The sequence below is a fragment of the Coturnix japonica genome, chromosome 6, assembly GCF_054131305.1.
Source record: "Coturnix japonica strain WE chromosome 6, WE-NBRP24, whole genome shotgun sequence".
NCBI classification, from domain to species: Eukaryota; Metazoa; Chordata; class Aves; order Galliformes; family Phasianidae; genus Coturnix; species Coturnix japonica.
In genome coordinates, this window is record NC_140668.1 from 36,424,073 (window position 1) to 36,445,048 (window position 20,976).

The 20,976-nt window shown below is 38.0% G+C and overlaps 1 protein-coding gene across 3 annotated transcripts in view; it reads left to right on the plus strand.

Annotated features, from left to right (window-relative positions):
- The window catches only part of PLCG2 (phospholipase C gamma 2), a 51,412-nt gene that overhangs the window by 15,776 nt on the left and 14,660 nt on the right, over window positions 1-20,976 (plus strand). For all 3 annotated transcript variants that reach the window (XM_085551864.1, XM_015874162.3, XM_085551865.1), the window contains exons 3-23: window positions 303-443; window positions 1,881-1,974; window positions 2,782-2,829; window positions 5,252-5,336; window positions 5,793-5,876; window positions 7,058-7,101; window positions 7,614-7,686; window positions 8,882-8,983; window positions 9,158-9,276; window positions 9,866-9,951; window positions 10,245-10,365; window positions 11,400-11,568; window positions 13,740-13,844; window positions 14,034-14,123; window positions 14,501-14,679; window positions 15,460-15,660; window positions 16,906-17,025; window positions 17,985-18,165; window positions 18,733-18,801; window positions 19,591-19,700; window positions 20,505-20,601. In XM_085551864.1, the coding sequence (XP_085407990.1) occupies window positions 303-443; window positions 1,881-1,974; window positions 2,782-2,829; window positions 5,252-5,336; window positions 5,793-5,876; window positions 7,058-7,101; window positions 7,614-7,686; window positions 8,882-8,983; window positions 9,158-9,276; window positions 9,866-9,951; window positions 10,245-10,365; window positions 11,400-11,568; window positions 13,740-13,844; window positions 14,034-14,123; window positions 14,501-14,679; window positions 15,460-15,660; window positions 16,906-17,025; window positions 17,985-18,165; window positions 18,733-18,801; window positions 19,591-19,700; window positions 20,505-20,601 (2,318 nt within the window). The remainder of the gene's footprint in view (window positions 1-302; window positions 444-1,880; window positions 1,975-2,781; window positions 2,830-5,251; window positions 5,337-5,792; window positions 5,877-7,057; window positions 7,102-7,613; window positions 7,687-8,881; window positions 8,984-9,157; window positions 9,277-9,865; window positions 9,952-10,244; window positions 10,366-11,399; window positions 11,569-13,739; window positions 13,845-14,033; window positions 14,124-14,500; window positions 14,680-15,459; window positions 15,661-16,905; window positions 17,026-17,984; window positions 18,166-18,732; window positions 18,802-19,590; window positions 19,701-20,504; window positions 20,602-20,976) is intronic.

Sequence of the window (20,976 nt, forward strand, 5' to 3'; positions counted from 1 at the left end):
AAGGACTATATGTATAACCTTTGTCCCTTGATAGTCAGTGATAGCCATATGATAAGAACAGAAGTTATTTTTCTTCTTCTTTTGGTCTTTCCCTGCTATTGTCTTATGGTCAGTAATACACCGAGTTGTTTATTTGTGGATTGCAAGCTGGTGTAATTGTCCTTTCTTGTCATATAACCATCTATAATGATATACATATATTATATATGTATACATGTTTTGAGTTTTTTGTCTTACTGTTTCAGGTTCTGCTGGAAGGTAAGTGCAGTTCTGCCGACTGACTTACTGTTGTTTGCTTTCAGTGGATCTGATGGAAATAAAGGAGATTCGCCCGGGAAAAAATTCAAAGGACTTTGAACGATGCAAAGCAAAACACAGAGAAGAACACTGCTTCACTATTTTTTATGGTACCCAGTTTGTCCTCAGTACCTTAAGTTTAGCAGGTAAACTTGTTCTTTTCACTTTTTTTTTTTCCTCCTTAAACCTAACTACTAAACAGTCAAATACACTAATAAATAGCAATACAAAGAATATTGTGATTTTTGACAGTTCAGGAGTGCACCAAATGCTTAAAGCCTGAAACCTTTTATTTGGCCCCTAATCATCTGAGAACTGACGCATTTGTAATGTTTTGCCATCAAAGTGTATTGTGTGAGACTTTTCCTTATATTGTCTAAACAGAACAGTTATATAACTTGTGGATGTAGTACGTGAGTTGCCACAATCCGTCTTGCACTGTAATGGCCAACATCGCTGTGTGTTTGGGGAACTTTTGTGCTTGTTGTTTATCAGAAGACAACTACTGTTAAAGCACTAATAAATAACATGCCTCTTAGTATATATTTCTGTTAACATATCACTTCCTGAGATCACATTGAGAGATATACCAGAGGTTTTTAGCATAGTTTCTGATGTGTTCAATCATCTGTAGAACCTGGTTAAACCTCTCTTGTAAAGTTTTCAGTGCTGAAGAGCAGGGATGATGTTGACCTCTTTAAAGGCAGCGAAGGATCTGTCTGCATTAAAGATGAGAGCAAAATACTGCCCTGGCATTTTCAGTATGGCCAAACAATATAACGGAAACAATATCCATAGAGTTAGACTAAGTCTGTATCACAGAAACTTTCCTATTACCTATGAGCAGGCTAATTTGAAAATGAGGTTATAGTTTGTGTGGGTGGGAGTCGCTTGATAATACTAAGCCTCTTCTAAAGGAGGATTAGGGGACCACAAATAAAATTGGAAGGTGGTAAATTTAAAGTGAAGGGATTGATGGGAAATAAAGAAATGGTGCCTCCTGTATCTTGGGTAAGGATTGGAGCACTTCTTTCAGGTGAGATTATTTAGGATGGCAAAGTGAAAGATTTTGAATTGAAAAAGGATATTGGTTTTTATAGTGCAGGCTGAATATGGTTTCTGACTGATGGAGTTTGTGAAGGGATTCTATTCTGAAAAGTTTGTAATTGAACTCACTTTAGAATCATGCTGATGGTTTATTCACAGCAGTAGTTCTTTCTCTCCTTCCTGTGCAAAAATGTGCCTGCCCATTTTATTCATTAAAGTTGTTGCAAAATCATCGTAGGGAAAAAGAGGAGTGCTTTCCTGAGCATTGTAACACTAACGTACCTTCCTTTTTATTTAATGATCATTTTTTTATTATAGAAACTATATATTCCAGGTAAGCTAACAGTGTTTTCATGTGTGTCTGAGAATTAAGTGCTTATAGATCACAGCTACATTATTAGTTCTAGAATTAGCAACATGAAACCATGAAATGAGATTTATCAAAAAAGAAGGTTGACCTGCAGCTCTATGTACTGGGGTTTGGCCAGATTTCATAAGTTATGTCCTACTTCTCACAGCATTTTTATCTTTCCCAGCTGATTCTAAAGATGATGCTGATAAATGGTTGTGTGGCTTGAATATCTTGTATCAAGAGGTCATGAGAGCTCCGACACCTGCAATCACAGAGAGGTATGCAGACATTTTTTCACACTGTGAGACTTAACATTTCTTTGGGATTTAAAGAAGAAAACCTGAAAGAAGTTTTTAAGGTGCAACCAGTGGTGCTTGCCAGTTACCTTAAGAAACAACTTTCCAGTTAGTTGATGGTACAAAAAAGTCAAATGGAAATTCTCCATGCATATTTTTCTATATTAATGCAATCACACCCTTAGTGCTTCTTAAAATATCACACTTGAAGCTACTTATGTTCAGAATGTGGATTTTCTTGACAAGCTTCTAACACTGGTTCTGCACTTGATTGCTGTTTATCACTGCTGACTTTTCTGTTTAAGGATGAATCACTATTACCTGTTTCATGGATATACTCTGTCCTCAAATTCTACCTAACCAGGTGCATATTAACAGAACTTTGAGTCAGGAGTCTCAGCTGGCCTAAATCATTGATTTGGTCGAGTAACTCTGGTTTGGGTTAGCTGAAGTCTCGGTCCATTGTAGCAAGCTACATTTTATAGTTTCTGTTTGTTCATTCTTTGGTGCTGTGCACACCCTTCCCTTTCCTGTATTGTTTATCTGGCTTTCAAATGTAGTATTAAGCAGTAAAAAAGTGTATGTATATACAATTACAGTTACAAAACTGTTTGAAAGCTTAGATGCTGTGCTGAAAATATTTTTGCTTTATCAAAAGACATGCATTTTCTGATTTATAAATGCTTCTGTTGAATTTCGTCTCCAGATTTTGATATTTCATTTGTTATATTTTCCTTATTATTCTCAGATTAACTCTATTTTTCCCCCATTTTCCTCCTTTTCCCCAAGCTGGCTGAGAAAGCAGATCTATTCTGTTGATCAGACTAGAAGAAATAGGTAAGAAACTCTCCCTTTATGTTCTTTTTAATAAACTTTTTTTGCAGGCCCTAACATAGAACTAACATAGAAATAAATATCAGGCAGTGTCATATACATCCAGAGATTGAGCTGCCCCAAGCAATAACATAAGTTATTTCCTGCAGGGGGTCAGAGAAAGAACAGAACAGAGTCCTTAGAGGGAGATAACAGATATACTTGTTGAGTGCATTGGGGGAGAGGAGGGGCATTGTTGTGACAGGGTATTACTGTGGGAAAAACTTCCTTTAGCAGTTGGAAACCAAAGACACTTTAGATGATAGCTACAGAGAGAAAGTAAGTAAGTTTTTTGGAATGAGGACAAAAATCTCTGGTTGTATGTTGGTTTTTTTGGGGGTTGTTAGTTTTGTTGTGCTTTCTGAAGGCTTGCTGTGTTGAGTGAATTTCTTGTGCAATTGGGCTAGATACCTGGGTTTGTGTCTTTGCCGCGTATTCAGATAGCCCAGAGCATCACTGATGCTTCTTATGTGAAGAAGTGCCATAGGCTGTAGGTTCCAAATTGCTGTGTTGCTTCATATGTTTGAGTTTTAGGACCTTCTTTCAGCTCTGTGTGTGCACTGGGTTTGCAGCTTTTGCACAACAGAAGGGACTTTCTAAATGTATTCAGCTGCACACTTCTGGTTAAAGTTGCCAGAACATGTGCAACACTGGGAAGAACATTAACCCTTTTTCTTCTGTATATATTACATTACCATGATTTTGCTCTTTCATTTCTTTTCAAAGTCTGGAAAAGAACAAGTGTTTCCTCTCATTTAGACCTTTTCCTTAAAACAAAATAGTGTGATGTGTCATTGTGTGAATAAGACTGTTATTGCAGGAAATAACACCCTTCTGCAGACAGCCTGTGACATTGTGCTGCTGGCTTCGGTGTGAACCAAGACACAGTTTGAGGAATGGTGTTTTCAGAAGTGCCCAGAACAGTGAAGGACCTTAACTGGATGCTGGCTTACACCTCCTGATGTGTTTTGTAAAACTAGCTCACAATTGAGGTGTTTTGGGGGGGAATCATGAAGCAGAAGCAGATGTTAAGGTTCAGAGGCTGTAGCTGACAGTATGCCTGCTGAAGAGGTTTCACTTGGTGCTGGAGCATTGTTTCATCACTGCAAGGCAGTCTGCTGAGGTTTGAGGGGGCTTGCAGGTGGGGAGGGCAGTTCTTTGTTCTCCTGGTAGATGATTCATGCTTTTAGAGAAATTCAGGAAAGGAGTATGAGCTGGGCTTCACTTTGTTTAGAGCTGCAGTTTCTAGGGAGGTTGATTGTAAAGGTTAGGATTCCAAGCAAGTCATATTTACTGTGCTGAGTTTTTGCCAGTGGTGATGGAGCCTCAGCTCTTTGTTTTGGCTTGTGCTTGTTCAGCCAAAGTAAACTGCTTGTTCTTGGTGTTTGGGGTGCAAGCAGAGAGCTCATTCTTGCTCCGACAAGGAGTTTTTTTCCAGAGATCTGGCGACAGGACGGAAAGCCATTTCCTGACCTCTAATCTGGCTTTGGCATAGATTTTGGCTAAGTTCCTTCTTGTTTTGCAGTTTTCTGTCTATGCATAGTAGAGATGAGGATCTCTCACAGAGCAGTTGATTACATGGGCACAGTTGGAATATGTTTTTTTTTTAATCTAGATGCTGCTTGCTTTTGTTTCTTTCAGGTTACTCTGTTCTGATCCTGTGATTCCATAGAGTTAATGGCTTATGAATTGCAGCGGGGGTCAAGGCAGAGCAGCTTAGCCTTGTTTTCTTGGGTACTATTGGTACTGCACTGATGTCTCGTGAGCATCGGCTGTAGCACCCATAGATGTGTTTGTGTTTCTTCCCTACTTCAATTTGCTGCTATTCCCTTCATCTTCCAGCCTAGGACTTGCCCTCATGCCCTTCACACATCCTGTTTTAATGCTGTACCCTCCTTGAGTCCTCATACCAGTACCTGCCCAAAGTACAAAACTCTCTATTAAAATAAGAAGCCTAGTATCTGTTCTTTGCTATCCAAATACATATGGAGTAGCAGGCCACTGAAATGGAGCTGCATGGGATGGATTATCTGGTGTATCAACTTGGTGTTGCTGGGTGGATGAAGTCTTGCTGTTTCCTTTTTCTGCACCATCTTTACTTGCTTCTAATCAGGCTCTCAAGACACTTTGCTTATTCCAGCTATGATACTGTTATGGAGCTGGGTGAGCTCACAGAGCCAATGGAAGACTTGAAGACTTGTTCTCTCTGCAGCTTTAGACGTTTTTCCCAGCCTAACAAGTTGAATTATGTTAACTGAAGGTTTGAGGAGTGTCAGAGCTGGTCAGTGGAAGCACAGGAGTGGAGCACAAGTGGGGTTGGGGTCACTTTTTTCACATAAGTGTTTTATTGTTTTTTTCTTTTCTTGCTATGTTTTCTTTTCTCCAGTATCAGTCTTAGAGAGCTGAAAGCTGTCCTTCCCCAAGTAAACTTCAAAGTGAGCAGCATGAAGTTCTTGAAGGATAAATTTGCGGTAATTGCCTGTTAAATCTGTTTTGTATTATCTGATAGATGTTGATATTTTTGTTCAGGTTACTGTGTATACATTTTTTGTTTTTAATTGCTGTGTATAGATACTTACATCATATTCTCATTGCTCATTAATTTCTAAGTTTGACTTTGCCTACGTTTAAGTCTTTAAGAAAATACAGAGATAACTTCATTCACTTCTCAGACACTGCTTCATTCTCACTAAAGGTACAAGGCACCCAAATGTAAGGTCGCTAAACAAAAAGGACAAAAAACAACTTCCCCTTTACCCCCCAGTAATAAAAAGTAATAATCCCCAAATGTAAAAAAAAAAAAAAAAAAAATGAAGTCAGAATGGAATTCAGTGTGGCTGCTGAAGCAGAAATAACTTGCATGCTGTGCAAATGCTGTGTAAGTTTCATGGAATTCTCAATTCACTACATGCAACTTTCTGTTGTAGGAAATAGGTGCTCACAAGGAAGAACTTAGTTTTGAACAATTTCATTTGTTCTACAAAAAGATCATGTTTGAACAACAGAAATCGGTAAGTTCTTTAAGTAGTCTTCATAATGTTAAACTGATCAGAATAAAGAGGAAATGCTTTCCTTGTAACAGCAGAAAGCAGCATAGCACTGTGCTTGATGTATAGGCAACAACCACCATCAGCAATTGGCTTAAGAAGATGAATAATGGCATTTCTATGAATAACTTTTCTTGTGAGATTTTTACGGTAAACAGAATGTCTCCATATTGAGTTTGGTTAATCTCTCTGCTGATAGATGCAATGATTTTTCACACTTCTATTAATTTTGCACCACATCATATTGTAAATCACTGGGATGTATCCTGAATATCAAATAATAGTTATTGTTCTCATTGGCTCGTACAAATTACAAGCAATGAGTGTAAAGCATGACGTGCTTCAGATAGTGCTTGGATAATATGAGTGCAGCGGAATAACTGCCTGACTGTAGTTTTCTCATGTTAATTGTGTAGTTTGATAAGACTGGTGAAACCTGCATATATTTAGGGCTTCTGAAAATTAGGAACTCTCTGTAACTGTGAAAAAGGTGATTTGAAATTACTTGCATACATATCTTTATTGACGATGTACGTATTGTTGATTCAACTTAAATTTGTTAAAACAGAAATAGTGAAAATCAGTGCCGCTGCCTTTTGGCAGTAGTGCTTTCTTGTGCTGCTTAAAAGTGATGCTGAAGTTATTATAATAATCTCTGTTTGCTGCCAGGGTTTAGGTTTTGGTCATGAAAATTTAGTTAATTAGCTTGAGTAGAAAGCTGAGGAGTAAAACAGAATAAGGAGTTTATCTGACTTCCTTAGACTCTGGTTATCATCCCTTGTGGATTGTTTCAAAGAAACTCCTCAGTTTGTTGAAAAACTGCTACGATTCAGTTGACAAGTTTCCTGTGATCTCTTACTAGATTTCTCCAAGCTGGAAGCAATATAGATTTTACATTCAAATGAACAAATATGATGGAAGAGATGCAATTCAATTTTATATGGGATATAGAGCAATAAAAGCTCCCCTAGAAAATTGACTAGCTGTGTGTGTAAGGTGCTTTATCAATAGCAAAATTTCTGTTGCTTCCACACTGAAAAACCTGATATGCAATTGTCCACCTTGGATGGGAGTAGATAGAAAACGTCATGTCTCTTATTTTTCTTCTTACATCCTTTCTCTCCCCACCCTCTTTCTTTTTAAAGATTCTCGATGAATTCAAAAAGGATTCCTCTGTGTTCATCCTTGGGTGAGGCTCCTCATTTGTGTTATTTCTCCAAGTATTCGTGTGGTTGCAGTGCTGCAAGATTTTTTTTAATTACATCATAGTATTTTGGTTCCTGTGCTTTAGTAAGTGAGAAGGAAGGATGCATCATTTCGTATTCAGAAAAGCGAATTTTTCATGGAAGTACATTGTGGATACTGTTTGGTAAATGTTTTCACTCAGAGGATTTAAAAGTTGTCTCTGGTTATATTGTGTATTTCCTCAGTCCTTGGTCATGCTGTGTGAATTAAACTTGGTGATGCAGGTAGTAGTAAGGAATACCGCAGGTATCTCAAGGATGGGTACCAGATGATGCAACTTTTGTGTCCTATTACAGAGAAAGCAGCTGTGCTTTCTTAGTGCTAGCTGCACATTTATACTGCAAATGCAAAATGTAAATCCCTACCATCTTCTGCTATAACATCTGATGATGCTTTTTCTGTTGTTTCTTTAGCTTCACTTTTCCTTTCTTACTCCCTTTCTTTATTTTGTTTAAGAAATACTGACCGTCCAGATGCTTCAGCAGTTCATCTCCATGACTTTCAGAGGTTTCTCCTACATGAGCAGCAGGTGGGAAAGCTGTAGAAGCTGCGAGTTACTTTTTCTTGAGGTTGTCTCTCAGAATTAAGTGTGGCTTTAAAAACAACAGCAAAACAACCCACAGGAAAGTTATGTCATAGTATTACATCTGACATAAATTCCAGGTCTTAGAAAGTTTTCTCCTTATTTGTTGCTATTGAACTTCACAAGGACTATTATTTATTTATGTAAAGACTCTACAGGTGCGCTAGAGAAAAAGAGGCAGGATAAATTAGGGCAGCGGTTTTAACAGGTCTCCACTTAGTAATGTAGGTAAACAAAAAAGTTTGGAAATAAACACTGCATGGTAGCCTGACCTAGTTACGGCTGTCACCATAGATACATCTGGGGTATTACCTTGTCCATGGCCCCATTTTGTCAGCTCTTAAATAAAAAGCTGAGCTGACTGCCTACATTCAAGTTACTTTTCTTTTGAATGAGGCTAGTCTGGTATTCAGTTCCAGCAAGCAGATAACGATGGATGCAGGGATTAGATCTGTCTGCATAGTCTTCTGTGATCTTATTTAGCACAGATACCGTGGAAGAAAAGTAATTCAATAAATAGGCCAGTATTTAAAGCTAGGCTTTCATAAAAGGATATGATGGAGTGAGTCTCAGAGGGGTTGGAGCTGGTGATCCTTGAGGTCCCTTCTAACACAAGCCGTTCTATGAGTCTGAGGCTACTGCTGGGATCAGTCCGTGTTTCAGTTCTCTATCACTATGCCTTTTAGATAGCATGGTATTTGCTAGGTACTGCTAAATTCCAGGTTTGCAAATATGATTGAAAAGTGAGAGATGCACTTCCTTTATAAAGTTGCTACTTTCTTTTTTCTCCTATTTCATTGTCTTAAAGGGCATTCAGATTGTACTTAGAAGTGAAAAGAGATTATTGTTAAGGCATATACTCAAAGGAGGCCCCCTTTTTCTTTGTGTGTATATGTGTATATATGTAGTGTGTAACTTGTGGGCCTTCAATCTATATAAATGTACTTGACTGGAAAACTTTCTTCCCTCCTAAGCATCAAAGAGGAAACTGCATAGATATGTGCATACAACAAAATGCATTGGAAGCAAGATAGCTGAGAGAGTGGTTAATTATATCTATCTGTAGCCCCCTCTGTTATTTATTGGATTTGATACAGCATCTCACCAGATCTATTTTCTACTTTATTGTTATAATTTGAAGGAATCTTGGGCACAAGATCTGAGTAAAGTCCGAGAACGAATGACTGAGTTTGTAGATGACACTATGAGAGAAACTGCTGAACCCTTCCTCTTTGTTGATGAGGTAAGATGATGATACTTTCTAATTGTTCCTTACAGACATTTTCCTTTTGCTGCTAGCTCTTGGTTTCTTAATGGGTTGACAGATCCTTTAGGATGCTTCTGCTACATTGTTGGACTTCTTTTAGTCTTGTATGGTTAAAAACGTTTGAATTCTGTCTGTCTCCTTGTATTTTAGTTCCTCACTTACCTTTTTGCAAAAGAAAACAGTATTTGGGATGAGAAATATGATACAATAGATGTGCAGGACATGAATAATCCTTTGTCCCACTACTGGATTTCTTCCTCTCATAACACGTAAGTTACCAAAAGTCCCACTGTCTATCCCCATTCAAGCACACTTGGCACATGTTAGGAGGAAGTAACTTTTAAATTATGATATCCAGAAATATACTGTCTGGTTGTTTGGAGATCTTCCTAAAGTGTGGTGTAAAGGTGGCAAAGTCATCTTCTGGGATTCCTTTCTCCTCTTCTCTTGCTGTCTTATGTAGGCTTTGAGATACAGTTGAGCTCTTCTGCGGTAACCCTGAATTCTGTTACAAAATAAGCCTTGAGCTCAAACTATTCCAGAAATGAAAGATACTGAGAGAGCTTCAATTTTTCTAAGCACTATCAGCCTTTTTGAGGTCGTGTTAACATTATTTGTACTGAACATAAAAATGCTGTAACGACCCACTTGTCCTGTGGGAAAATTCTGTATTACTATTGTGATCTGAAGGGCATCTGGTTCAGGAGAATCTAGCTATTCTGTAGCAAGTTTTTGAAAAAGAAGTCAATATAATCAACATACTGCCTTCATAATGGAGGAAAACATTTTGCCCATGGAGTGGGAAGTGATTGAAATTAATTGCCAGTGTTCTCTTGCAATTTTCTCTTATTTATTTAGATATCTGACAGGAGACCAGCTTCGAAGTGAATCCTCCACAGAAGCTTATATCAGGTGTCTTAGAATGGGATGCAGATGTATTGAGTGTAAGTAATGAGTTTGTGGAGTGGTTTATAATGTGTTCTCCTTATAAGCACTGTTTCCCTTGTTTACTAAAAAAGAAAAAAAGAACTGAAATAAAGAACTAAATGGAGTGTTTTTTGGTTTTAATAAATTTTTTGTTTTAATAAATTGAAGTTAGCCGCATGACAAACATCCATTTCCTGAGTCGATTTTGTCATGTCTCACTATTACCCTGTAATAATCTGAAGGACTGGATATACATTATATTCTTTCTACTGTTTGATGTCTTCATTTTTAATCTGCTTGTCTTTCCTAGTGGACTGCTGGGATGGTCCTGATGGAAAGCCCATCATTTACCATGGATGGACACGGACAACAAAGATCAAATTTGATGATGTAGTACAGGCAATCAAAGATCACGCTTTTGTTACATCTGAGTAAGCTTTGATTTATTTTCTTTAACATTGTTTTTGAATGCTTAGATTTTCCTGAACTTATTTAATCTGTGATTTAAAGATGAAGAGCAATAAGGGAAGAATGAAAGCCTAGTCTTCCTCTTTATTGCGAAGTACAAATTAATAGATTCATAATTCCTGAACTGGCAATGTGAGTTTAAACCTGGACCTCTGCTCTGCTCTTCTTCTAAACCTTGTGCTAAGATGTCCTTAACAAGAAAATTGTTATCCAGCAATTGGGAATGAGAGAGGGATATCAGTGTTCTGATTTTTCTCTTTATCAACTGGACACTGAGGACAAGGATTATTTTCTTAAACATGGCAGGCGTACTTGCCTTAATGAAAACCATAGTTCAAGTTGGTTTCATTAAACCAATAGTGTGGTGTGATGCTTTCCTACGTTTGTTAAGGGATAGGCTTCTCAGGAGGAATGTCAAAGTATTTTCTGAACGTGCAGGGAGAGAATTATAAAAGCCAAAGCTCATCTGGAGATTAAAGCACTGAGAAATGTGAAGGGCTAGAAAAACTGCTGCAAGTAGAACTGCAAGAAAAGGAAGATGTAAGAAAACTGAGCCTTCTGTTGAGTTGGACAGGAGACTTACAGAGAAGATTGAAGTATTGTCTTCTTTGCCTTGGTTTTCAATATTAGAGTCAGAGCACATGATATCCAAGGGTAGGCTTCCAAAACTGTTTAATTTAGAGAAGAGATTAATGAGAAAGACTGGTTGCTGTCTTCTGACACTTAAGAAATATATGTCCTTTTAGCTATTCAAAACTCGGTTGGACAAAGCTTTGAGCAGCCTGATCTAACTTAGGAATTGGGCCTCCCTAAAGAAGTGGTTTGGAGTAGGTGATTTCCAGAAGTCCTTTCTGACCTTATGTGTTATGACTACTCCTTTTATCATCTTGTTTTCTTTAAAGATGTTCTTTATTTTAGAGTTGAGATAGGGTGGTGTTTTCCTTGCCGTTTCAGTTGAGGGAAGAGGAATGACTTCATTTGTCTTTTTTCTGCAAAGATACCCAGTCATTCTGTCAATTGAAGAGCACTGTAGCGTGGAACAGCAACGGCACATGGCCAAAGTGTTCAAGGAGGTATTTGGGGATCAGCTTTTAATGAAACCTGTTGAAGCTAGTGCAGATCAGCTACCGTCACCAACTCAGCTGAAAGAAAAGATCATCATCAAGGTGAGTTTGTGTTGTGTGCTAGCTGATAAAGTGGAAAGACGAGCTGGGGCCAGAGTACTGCTTTTGAGTTCACAGCTCTACTGTTAGTATACAATTTAGTGAGCCACTTCTGAAAGACTGCAGTGCTTCTCTTGGAAGGCATTCACTGTGAGGATGTCTTACCTGCTAGGCAATACTGATGTTTTACTTGGTAGCCTTGTGCAACAACATGAAGCATATAATTGAAAGAAGTCTTCATGAATTGAAACTGCGATAGAACTTTTTCGAAAGGCAAAATTAGGTGGATAATCTGAAGCTGATCTTGATCTTTTCAGTAAAAGAAAAGTTGCTTTTTGGCTGTGTTTTTGTTTTCCAGCTCTTGTCACAGTACTACATCACATGCATTGAACTGCAGAACAGAAGAAGCAAGGGTAGATGGATATAAACGTAGTTCTTTAAAGTAGGACTGGAAATGATAGCACCCCACTGTGAGGTGCAGAAGAGCAGGAAGTAGAAAACCTAAATTTATGTGTTTAGTTTTCTCTCTCTCTTTTTTTTTTCTTTCTTTAAACTGTCTTTTATTACCACACAATGCACAGAAGGGGTATTGTGTAGACACGTGAATAAATAACGTGACAGATCTAATTTAAAGGGAATTTCCAACTTTGCATGAGAACATCCATATCATTCTTTCCTCTCTAAAACAGCATGAAAGAATTTTTATAAATGGATCAGCACCTGTCAGTAAGCTAGTTGTGTTATCTGGCCTTTGCCTGGCAAATGCTGTTAGTAAACAGAGTCAATTCCTGCTGCAAGGGCCTGTGGGAGTTTTCAAATAAGCCTGTCAAATTGAAATCTTCCTATAGTAGAGTTTGCAGAATTGAATGTATTTGAGAACTACTCCCTACGAGAGGATTTATCTTGTTATTAACTGCAATTTAAGCATTTGATATTATCTTTAGCGCCTCGAGCCACTGTTTTTCACGAGCCCTTTCAAGGTAGGTGTAGCTGAGCCTTACCCTTCAGCATAGCTTGCATTGTATTGTTTCAGTGTGTAGTTAAATGAGAGTGTACTGAGAGCACACTGATCACTTATGACTATTTCTAATGTACTTTTAAAGAAAGAGCGTTCTTGCAAGAATGAAATAACAGAAGTTGCAACAAGTAATGTTCTCCAGTGTTTTGTGTTTGTTTTGGTTTTTCTTTGCTCTTCTTGCAGTGGCCAGCCTTTTCCTTCTTTTACAGCTTTCTTTCAGAATAGTCCAGCTATTGCAATTTCATCTGTTCAACCTTTTATACAAGGATTTGCTCTGTGGGCTGTATTTGATTGCTTTCTTCTCTTTCCTGTCATGCCCTGTCATAAGCTTTTCATTGCTGCACTGGGATTGTCTAAAGCGTCATGTCATCATTTTTCATTGTAACTGAGGATTTTTTTCTGTGTGTATATAGCAGGAGTTAGATGTGAAATACTTCTCAAGGGTACTGACTTGTGCTTTTCTGTCTGCCAAATTGTGTGCTGCACGAAAACCCCATGAACTTTAGTAGCTATGAATTGAAAGCTGTCTTCCCCTACCCCCTACAAGGACTGGTGCTGTTCCTGACCTTGCAGTAACTTGCCCTTTTTGTTCATCCATCTCATATCCTTCATACTACTTGAATAGGTTTGGGCTAAATTGCGTAGCACTACTCAGATAACCTCTTTCTGCACTCATGTAGAGTGTGGTCCATAGACTAGGATTTAGGTGGCAAGGAGAAGTGGAACTTATCCCTTTTCCATAAAATATTTCACTTCTGATAATTTTTGTTCTAGGACTGTTCATTTTAATTTGTTTGTTTGTTTTTTGCTCTGTATTTCCTGATCTATGTAGAATCTGTCTTATCTTATTCTTATTCCTTGTTATGCAAGTGTTCCCTAAGGAACTGTAAGCTTATCATACTGTTTCTTCATTGCTTGAATGATACCTGTGCTATCTTTTAAGTCCTTGTTTTGAGATTTAAATCTTTAAGATAAATTCCACTTCTGTTACATAAAGCTTTGTGGAACAGCTGCTGTTCTGATAATACTAGAAGAAAGCTGAGCAAAGGAGAGAGATACTTCCAGTAATACTGAATATATGAGATTGTGTGATTGACTTCACATATAATTCTGTAGGACTGTATTTATACACTATTTTTTTCCCTTTTCTTTTTAGCATAAAAAACTGGGGCCGAAGGGAGACATTGATGTCAACCTGGAAGACAAGAAAGAAGAAAAAAAGCAACAAGGAGAACTTTACATGTGGGATGCAATAGAACAGGTACAACTTATATGATGTTTGCTACGGTTTGCAACTATGTTGTGTAATAAGCGTACATGAGTTTTATCAGTATTTGTATTCTGAGTGCATGACATGTGATTGAGGGGAAATTTGTTCAGTGCTGGAAACTGTCACTTAGAGTCTGACTCTTAATTTTATTAATAAGTTTTAATCTCTCTCAACTTTTAGCAATGGACTCGGCACTACTGTGCTATTGCTGATGGAAAGCTTTCATTCAGTGATGTCATAGAACAGAATGCTGATGAAGATTCATCTAAGGTGATGGCTATTCTTTATTAGTTGTCTTCTTTTTAATCTCTCCTTTTGTCATTTACAGTTCTGTGTTTTTTATGTTGACATTATTGAAATTAGAGAGAATCTCTATCTGAGAATATGAGTATCTGCAAATAAGTTTTTAAAAAGGATCTTTGCCAAGGTACTCCAGTTATCTCCATGTTTAATTTAAAAAGATCTATGTATATTTTCCCTTGGCTAATTGACGACATACAAATGCTCAGTACAAAGACAATGAAAAGTGATTTTGATAGTTAAATGGTAATGCTGATGAGTCTGCTGACAGTCAGAGTTCTTATATGCCTTTGGCTAAGTGTTATTAATTAGAAACGGACAATAAAAATTCTTATTTTCTGGTCTAGGAGGTAAAACATACTGAACTGCACTTAAAAGAGAAATGGTTCCATGGGAAAATGAAAGAGGGGAGAACAACTGCTGAGAAGCTGCTCCAAGAATATTGTGCTGAAATGGGTGGCAAGGATGGGACGTTTCTGGTTAGGGAGAGCGAGGCTTTCCCTAATGATTGCACCTTGTCATTCTGGTACGGTAGTTGTCGTAAAAGCTTTGGATGAATTTTGTTTATCATATTGCATTGCATAAAAATATGTATCTTGTAAATACGTGTTTGTATCTGAGAGGAAGTAAGAATTAGTAGTTTTTATTTATTAGAATGGTACTGATAGGATTTGAGAGACTATTTTCTGCATTGAACTTCAATGCACGGAATGGCGCCTTATGGCAGAGCAGGCTCTACTTGAAGAGTTGCAGTTATCAAGAGGGGACTTGGCAGGTCTGATATGTTTTTCCTTTTCTCACATTTCTATTCCTCTGTCAGGATGCAGGATTTGTTACTTCTTCTATGAATGGGCCAAAACTTGATCTTTTGGTTTTGAGATAAATTACAAGTTTCCACACTGATCCGCCATTCCAGGCTCATGGCCTTTATTAGCAGAGATTTCTCTTTTCAATGAAAGTATCCTCTTGGGGAAAAAAAATCAATAATTCTCTGTTAGTTATAGCTGGGTGTGGTTTTGGTTGGTTCTTTTTGTCTTTTAGGTGGATTTCTGAGCCATCAGAGTTGTCAGAGTAAATCTTGAGAGTGTTTGCTACATTTTGAACAGCTGTGTACTGACAAATATTATTCTGGGGATTGTGATAACACTTGTCATGATTTTTGTAGCTGTTGCTACTTTGGTTATTTTAAGAGATACTACAGATTTCTTGCCTTTTCACAAGTAGATAACTATTAATGAGTGAGGTTAAGAGTAAAAGCTGTTATAATGCCTTTCTTTTTCTCTTACTCCCCTCTTTGCTTCTTCAGGAGATCAGGTAGAGTCCAGCACTGCCGTATCCGCTCTTCAAGTGATGGGGACACTGTGAAATACTACCTGACAGACAATGTCACTTTTGATAGCATCTATGATCTCATTCAACACTACAAGGAGGTCCACTTGAGATGTGCTGAATTTGAGCTGCGTCTGACTGATGCTGTGCCTAATCCCAGCCCTCATGAAAATAAAGAGTACGTACAACAGAAGGCAAGCAGAAGGGTTGTTATGTTACAGAGTATTTTGCATTTCTTGTATGGTCTTGGATTTTTGCTATGAGGATTCTCCAGATTCAAGAGCATATCTGAGTGTTGTTTGCTCGTGGATGCTAGAGATAAACCTCCTTGAGAGAGGGTAAATAAGATCACTGACTTTGTCAGAACCTGTTAAAACAGGGCAGTCTCTGGGAAAGCAGTTTTGGTAACAATAGCTAGAAAAATCAGTGAGAACTGCATTGCTGTGAAGTGTATAATCTTCCTTCTCTGGTTAGTGATTTATAGAACTCATGGGGTTGGGTTAGATATTTAGTAGTTGACTGTGATGTAGCAACTGTTCTGTGCCATCTGGAAACTCTTATAATTGTGGCAGTGGGCCCAATAGAGTTGCCTTTCCCTAATCTTCACTTTCAGTTGACCCTTGTCAGAATTGGTTAGGCTGACTTGGCCCCATGCTGATTGGAAGTGGTGTAACTTGATGTTTATTTCTGGCTGGTATTTACCTGACATAGATCACAGGCAGAGCTTACTCTTGTCTGATGGAAGAACAGTCTCATCACCGCCCTTTGATCTGTTTCCTGTGCAATCACAAAAAAGAATTCTCCCGTGCTTGAGAAATATTGATCTATGACTTTAAGCTTCTCAATCCCACTGTCCACGTCACCAGACATGATGTTAAATAACACTACTCCCAGTGCTGACCCCTGAGGGATACCACTTGTCGCTGATCTCCACTTGAACATCAGGGAGCTCCTCAAATGCAATCACTGAGCCAATTCCTTATCTGCTCCGTGGTCCATCTGTCAAATCTCACGTCTCTCCCTTTTACAGTCAAATACTTAGTAGGCTTAAGGAGAAGCCCAAATACAGATAAAGGAAAATACTATGTCAAAACTGTGATTGTAACTACTGAAAACTGAATGGCAGATGAGAAGTAGAATCCACTAACTTTGTTTTGGGAAGAAATGCTGTTTTATGTTTTACCATTGCAGGGTGGCAAGATACTCTGCCATCTTCTTGATGGTTTAATCCAAAACAAGCTGTTGTGTTAAAGTATTTTGTAATAAGATGCTGTTGTAGATGGCAAGGTGTGGAAAATAGAGTGAATAATTTTTCTTGTATTGTTGGAGATTCTGTTGTTTGTAACGCTACCTGCTAGTGTTACTGAATTACATTAGACAAGCTTTATAATCCTCTGTCCATTTTGATTTTTGGCTGTTGTAGTTGGTACTATAGCAACTTGAGTCGAGGAGAGGCGGAAGACATGCTGATGAGAATTCCTCGAGATGGAGCCTTCCTAATAAGAAAGAGAGACGAGCCTGATTCATTTGCCATGACATTCAGGTAAGAGAAGACAGATGTGAATACATTATCTAGTAGCCAACAGTGTTCTGGGTGGGGTTTTTTTTTTGTTATTCTCTTTTTCTTCTCTCATTTAAAAATGATTGTTTATTTTTTGAGTCATAAAGTCCATGCTGTCAAATTTGGAGTAATTAGTATGGCTGATTTGTATAGCAGACCACTTGTGGTCAAAATTGTGTGAGAAAGTGTACAGCAGTAAACTGTCAATGGAATAAACCTTAACTTTACAAAACTGGGCACCAGTTGTCCCTTTTTTTGCAGTGCAGAGCTGTGTGTGACCCTTCTTTAATTCCTTGATATTCCCTGCATCAGAGCACTGTTTTGACTTTCTTTCTGGTGCTGGTTCAGCAATAATTCTTTATCCTCTGGGAATTCCACCCTGTCGTCTGACTGACTTAAATCCGTTCGGTATCTGTCAAAACAACAGTGTTTTCTATCTATTTGTAGGCTTTTATTGCCAGGGAAAATATTTTTGAAACTCTGGTGCCTATAACAACATTAATAAAATGTATGGAATTATGGTATTCTCCATTGTGCCTTCAAATCAAATTGTGTTTGAGGTGAGTTTGACTTATTGCTTAGGGACAGCGGCAGATCAGCAGCGGTGGATTCCGAAGGGACTCTTAGTCTGATTCTAGACATTTATGTTCGTCTGAAAGTGACAGAATACCCCTGTGTACGGGAACAAAATAGGGAAATTTAATCTAGGCAAAAACATGGATTTTTCCCGAGGCCCTGTATGTTGTAGAAAAGTCAGAATATCTTTTTGTGAATTTAATCAGGCAAATGAAATTCTATTTGAATAAAAGATGTTTTGGAAGAGGGAGAAACTATTTCACGTGATTAAGATGCGTAAAACAATTTTAGTCTAGTTTGCAGCACTGATGCTTTCGCTATGCCAAGTACCAATACCTTCAACAGCACTTATACTTGTTTCACAGAGCTGAGGGGAAGGTGAAGCACTTCCGAATTCAGCAAGAAGGTCGCCATTTTGTGCTTGGAACATCAGCCTACTTTGAGAGTTTGGTGGAGCTGGTAACATACTATGAGAAGCACCCTCTGTACAGGAAAATGAAATTGCGTTACCCTGTGACTGAGGAGCTGCTGGAGCGCTACAGCACAGTAAGTGATGTCCTTTGTATGAGTGCCAAGTGCTTTAGCAGATGGAGTCCCAAGTCTGGGTCTGGTGGAGCTGGGTTTGGTTCTGCCTGTGATAGATGTCCTTCAGGGAAACTTAAGCAGTCTGTGAAATCAAGATAGTTACACTGATTTCTCTAAAAGTTTTTCAGACATGCGAAGGAAAAAGCCTCATCTTCATTAACAGGGTGGCTTCTGCTTTCCTCATAATTTAATTAGAATAGCTCCTCCATGAAATGGGAGATACTGCTCTGTTTTTGATAATAGCCTCACCTGCAGTTGGCTCTCTCTTCTGCAGGGAAAAACAAATTTGCCATCTTTCAGGAAATTCAAGTCTGTTTTTTTTCCTGTCTCTTCTGGAGAGCCTAAAAGGACCAGAAAGAATTTTAGACCTCGTGATTATTGTTAATATTGATGCTCAGCTGGGAGCATGGGGAGGGAAGCCAAACACCTGTCTTACGATCTTTAGTTTGCATCTCTGTTGTCAGAAAGGTATTTTTCTAAGTTTTGATGACTGTAATTTACCTTTTTTTTCCTTTTTCCCATTTTTAGGAAAAAGATATAAACTCTCTTTATGATGTCAAGATGTATGTGGAACCCAGTGAAATCACCCCTACAGTGGTATGTGTTTGGAGAGATGGCCTTCAGATCTTCTCTTAGACTTCTGAAAACAATGAGTTCTGTTCTGATTCACCCATATTGGGAATTCAGGCACTTCTTGCTATTTAGTCTGTGGAGGTGGCTTGATTTGTACATGTGCTTATTCAGGTGTGCTCCAAAATTTAATACCAAGCAGCACAGCAAACATTTCCTCACCTCTAATTCTTGTTATGGTCTCCTCCTGGATTCCCCTAAACTTCACCTGTTTGGTTAATTCAGTGGCTATAATTTTCTTTTAGTCTTTTTGGCTGATGTATTTAAGTTGCTTCTGAAGAACTGGAGTACTAATAAGATAAAGCAATGATTTTTTCTGCTGAAACTAGATGTCTTCCTAAAGGAAATGTGAGCAGCAGGATAGCTGATGTGGTTTGGAAGTGGAAGCTCTCTGACTGTATACTTCTAAGCCTATGAGCTCCAGCTGTATATAAATACTGGTAATGGTGTAGAAGATTGACACTTCTTTTTTTCTTTGCGATAGTAATTATGTTGCAGTGCTTTTCAAAAACCAAACAAAACACTTTTTTACCCAAGCTGATACTTGAAAAATAGCAGTTAAGTAGCATTACTTGCTTCCAACAGTGGGTGTCACTATGGAGCTTTAGTACTGTGTTTTCCGGGCGTTGTAACAGCAACAGAAAAGGATTCAATTCCACCCTCTCCTCCTCCTCTCTTAAAAACAATAAAATTGCATTATTGATCATTTTATGACCTGTCCCCCTGGATGACCTGTTTGCTTTGTTTCTCTTAAAGCCTCAGAGAACAGTGAAAGCCTTGTATGACTACAGAGCCAAACGAAGTGATGAATTGAGCTTTTGTCGAGGAGCTCTCATTCATAATGTCACAAAGGAAACTGGAGGCTGGTAAGGACAAAGATTCCTCGTAGGAGAACTTCTAGTGGCTTACTGGATGGGAGAGAAAGATTAAACTTTGGATAGCATGTTTTTAAAAGCATGCCTGTTTGATGGCTGCTTATTAAATGCGGCCTTATAAATGTTATAACTGATATACTAAATGAAAGCAAGAAACATCAGATGTAAATCTCCTGTCTTTTGCATAGTTTTTGGCCCTACAGAACTAGCCTCAGCTTGCAGAATCTTCATCATGACAGTGTATCCCCTATTTCTCTGTTACCACTTTAATACTTCCTTAACACTTGTGTTCTGAGAAGTTGTGCATCTATTACCTGTGTCATCATTACTGTGTTTCTTTTGCTCTGTTTAGTACTTCTCAGGAATGAAATCCATTTTATTTAGTTGTCTGTATAGTTTCCTTTCATCAGTGGCTTTGTTTCTTAGCTGCCTTGCAAATTGCTTGGGAATCTAATATTTCCCTGTAGTTTCTGCAGGGCAATCAACCACATAATAGTATTTTTAGTAGTGGAGGGGGAAATGCCTCTAAAGTCATTAATTGCAGTATATAGTAGCTGTAATCCCTCTGAAATGATCTGTTACTGCAGTTAATGATCACTTTGTTAGATCTTGCAACTATTTCATCGCTTATATTCTTGGCGATTGCCAACTAGAGAAGCTATTGTTGGGTATTAATGACCAATTTCTTGAGGATTATTTCATAGAATCATGGTATCATTTCCTCATTAATGGCCTGTTGAAGCACTTAAACTATTATTTTTTTTTTCTCTGTGTATGCTTTTTGTCTTAATTCAGGTGGAAAGGGGATTATGGAGAAAAAGTGCAACACTATTTTCCATCTAATTATGTTGAAGACTTGTCATCTGATAATTCTGCTGAGCTTGAAAGCCAGGTGAGGTTTAAGGTTTGACTTCTGTGTTTCCTAAAAACACACTGCCTGCTGGAAGTAGGAATCTGGTTTATGGACTTCAGATGCTTTGTTTAAGGGAAAGCAGAATAAAGAAATGAATGCATTCTTCACTGTTCTCTGTGCTGTCAAGCATTTTTGTCAGGATGTCCATCAAGGAAAACTGCTCAAGGAGATAACTGATTTGATTCTGTTTTCTTGTATATTATACCAGTATGGATTTTTATTTCAGATGGCTTATCTAATCTATAACTTGCCTGAAACTTAGAATTAGTTTGCCTTTTAAATATTACAGTGGATATGCCTTCAATGAAAGTGTAATTAGATTGAGTGGTGTGTATTTATTATTTGTTAATGTTC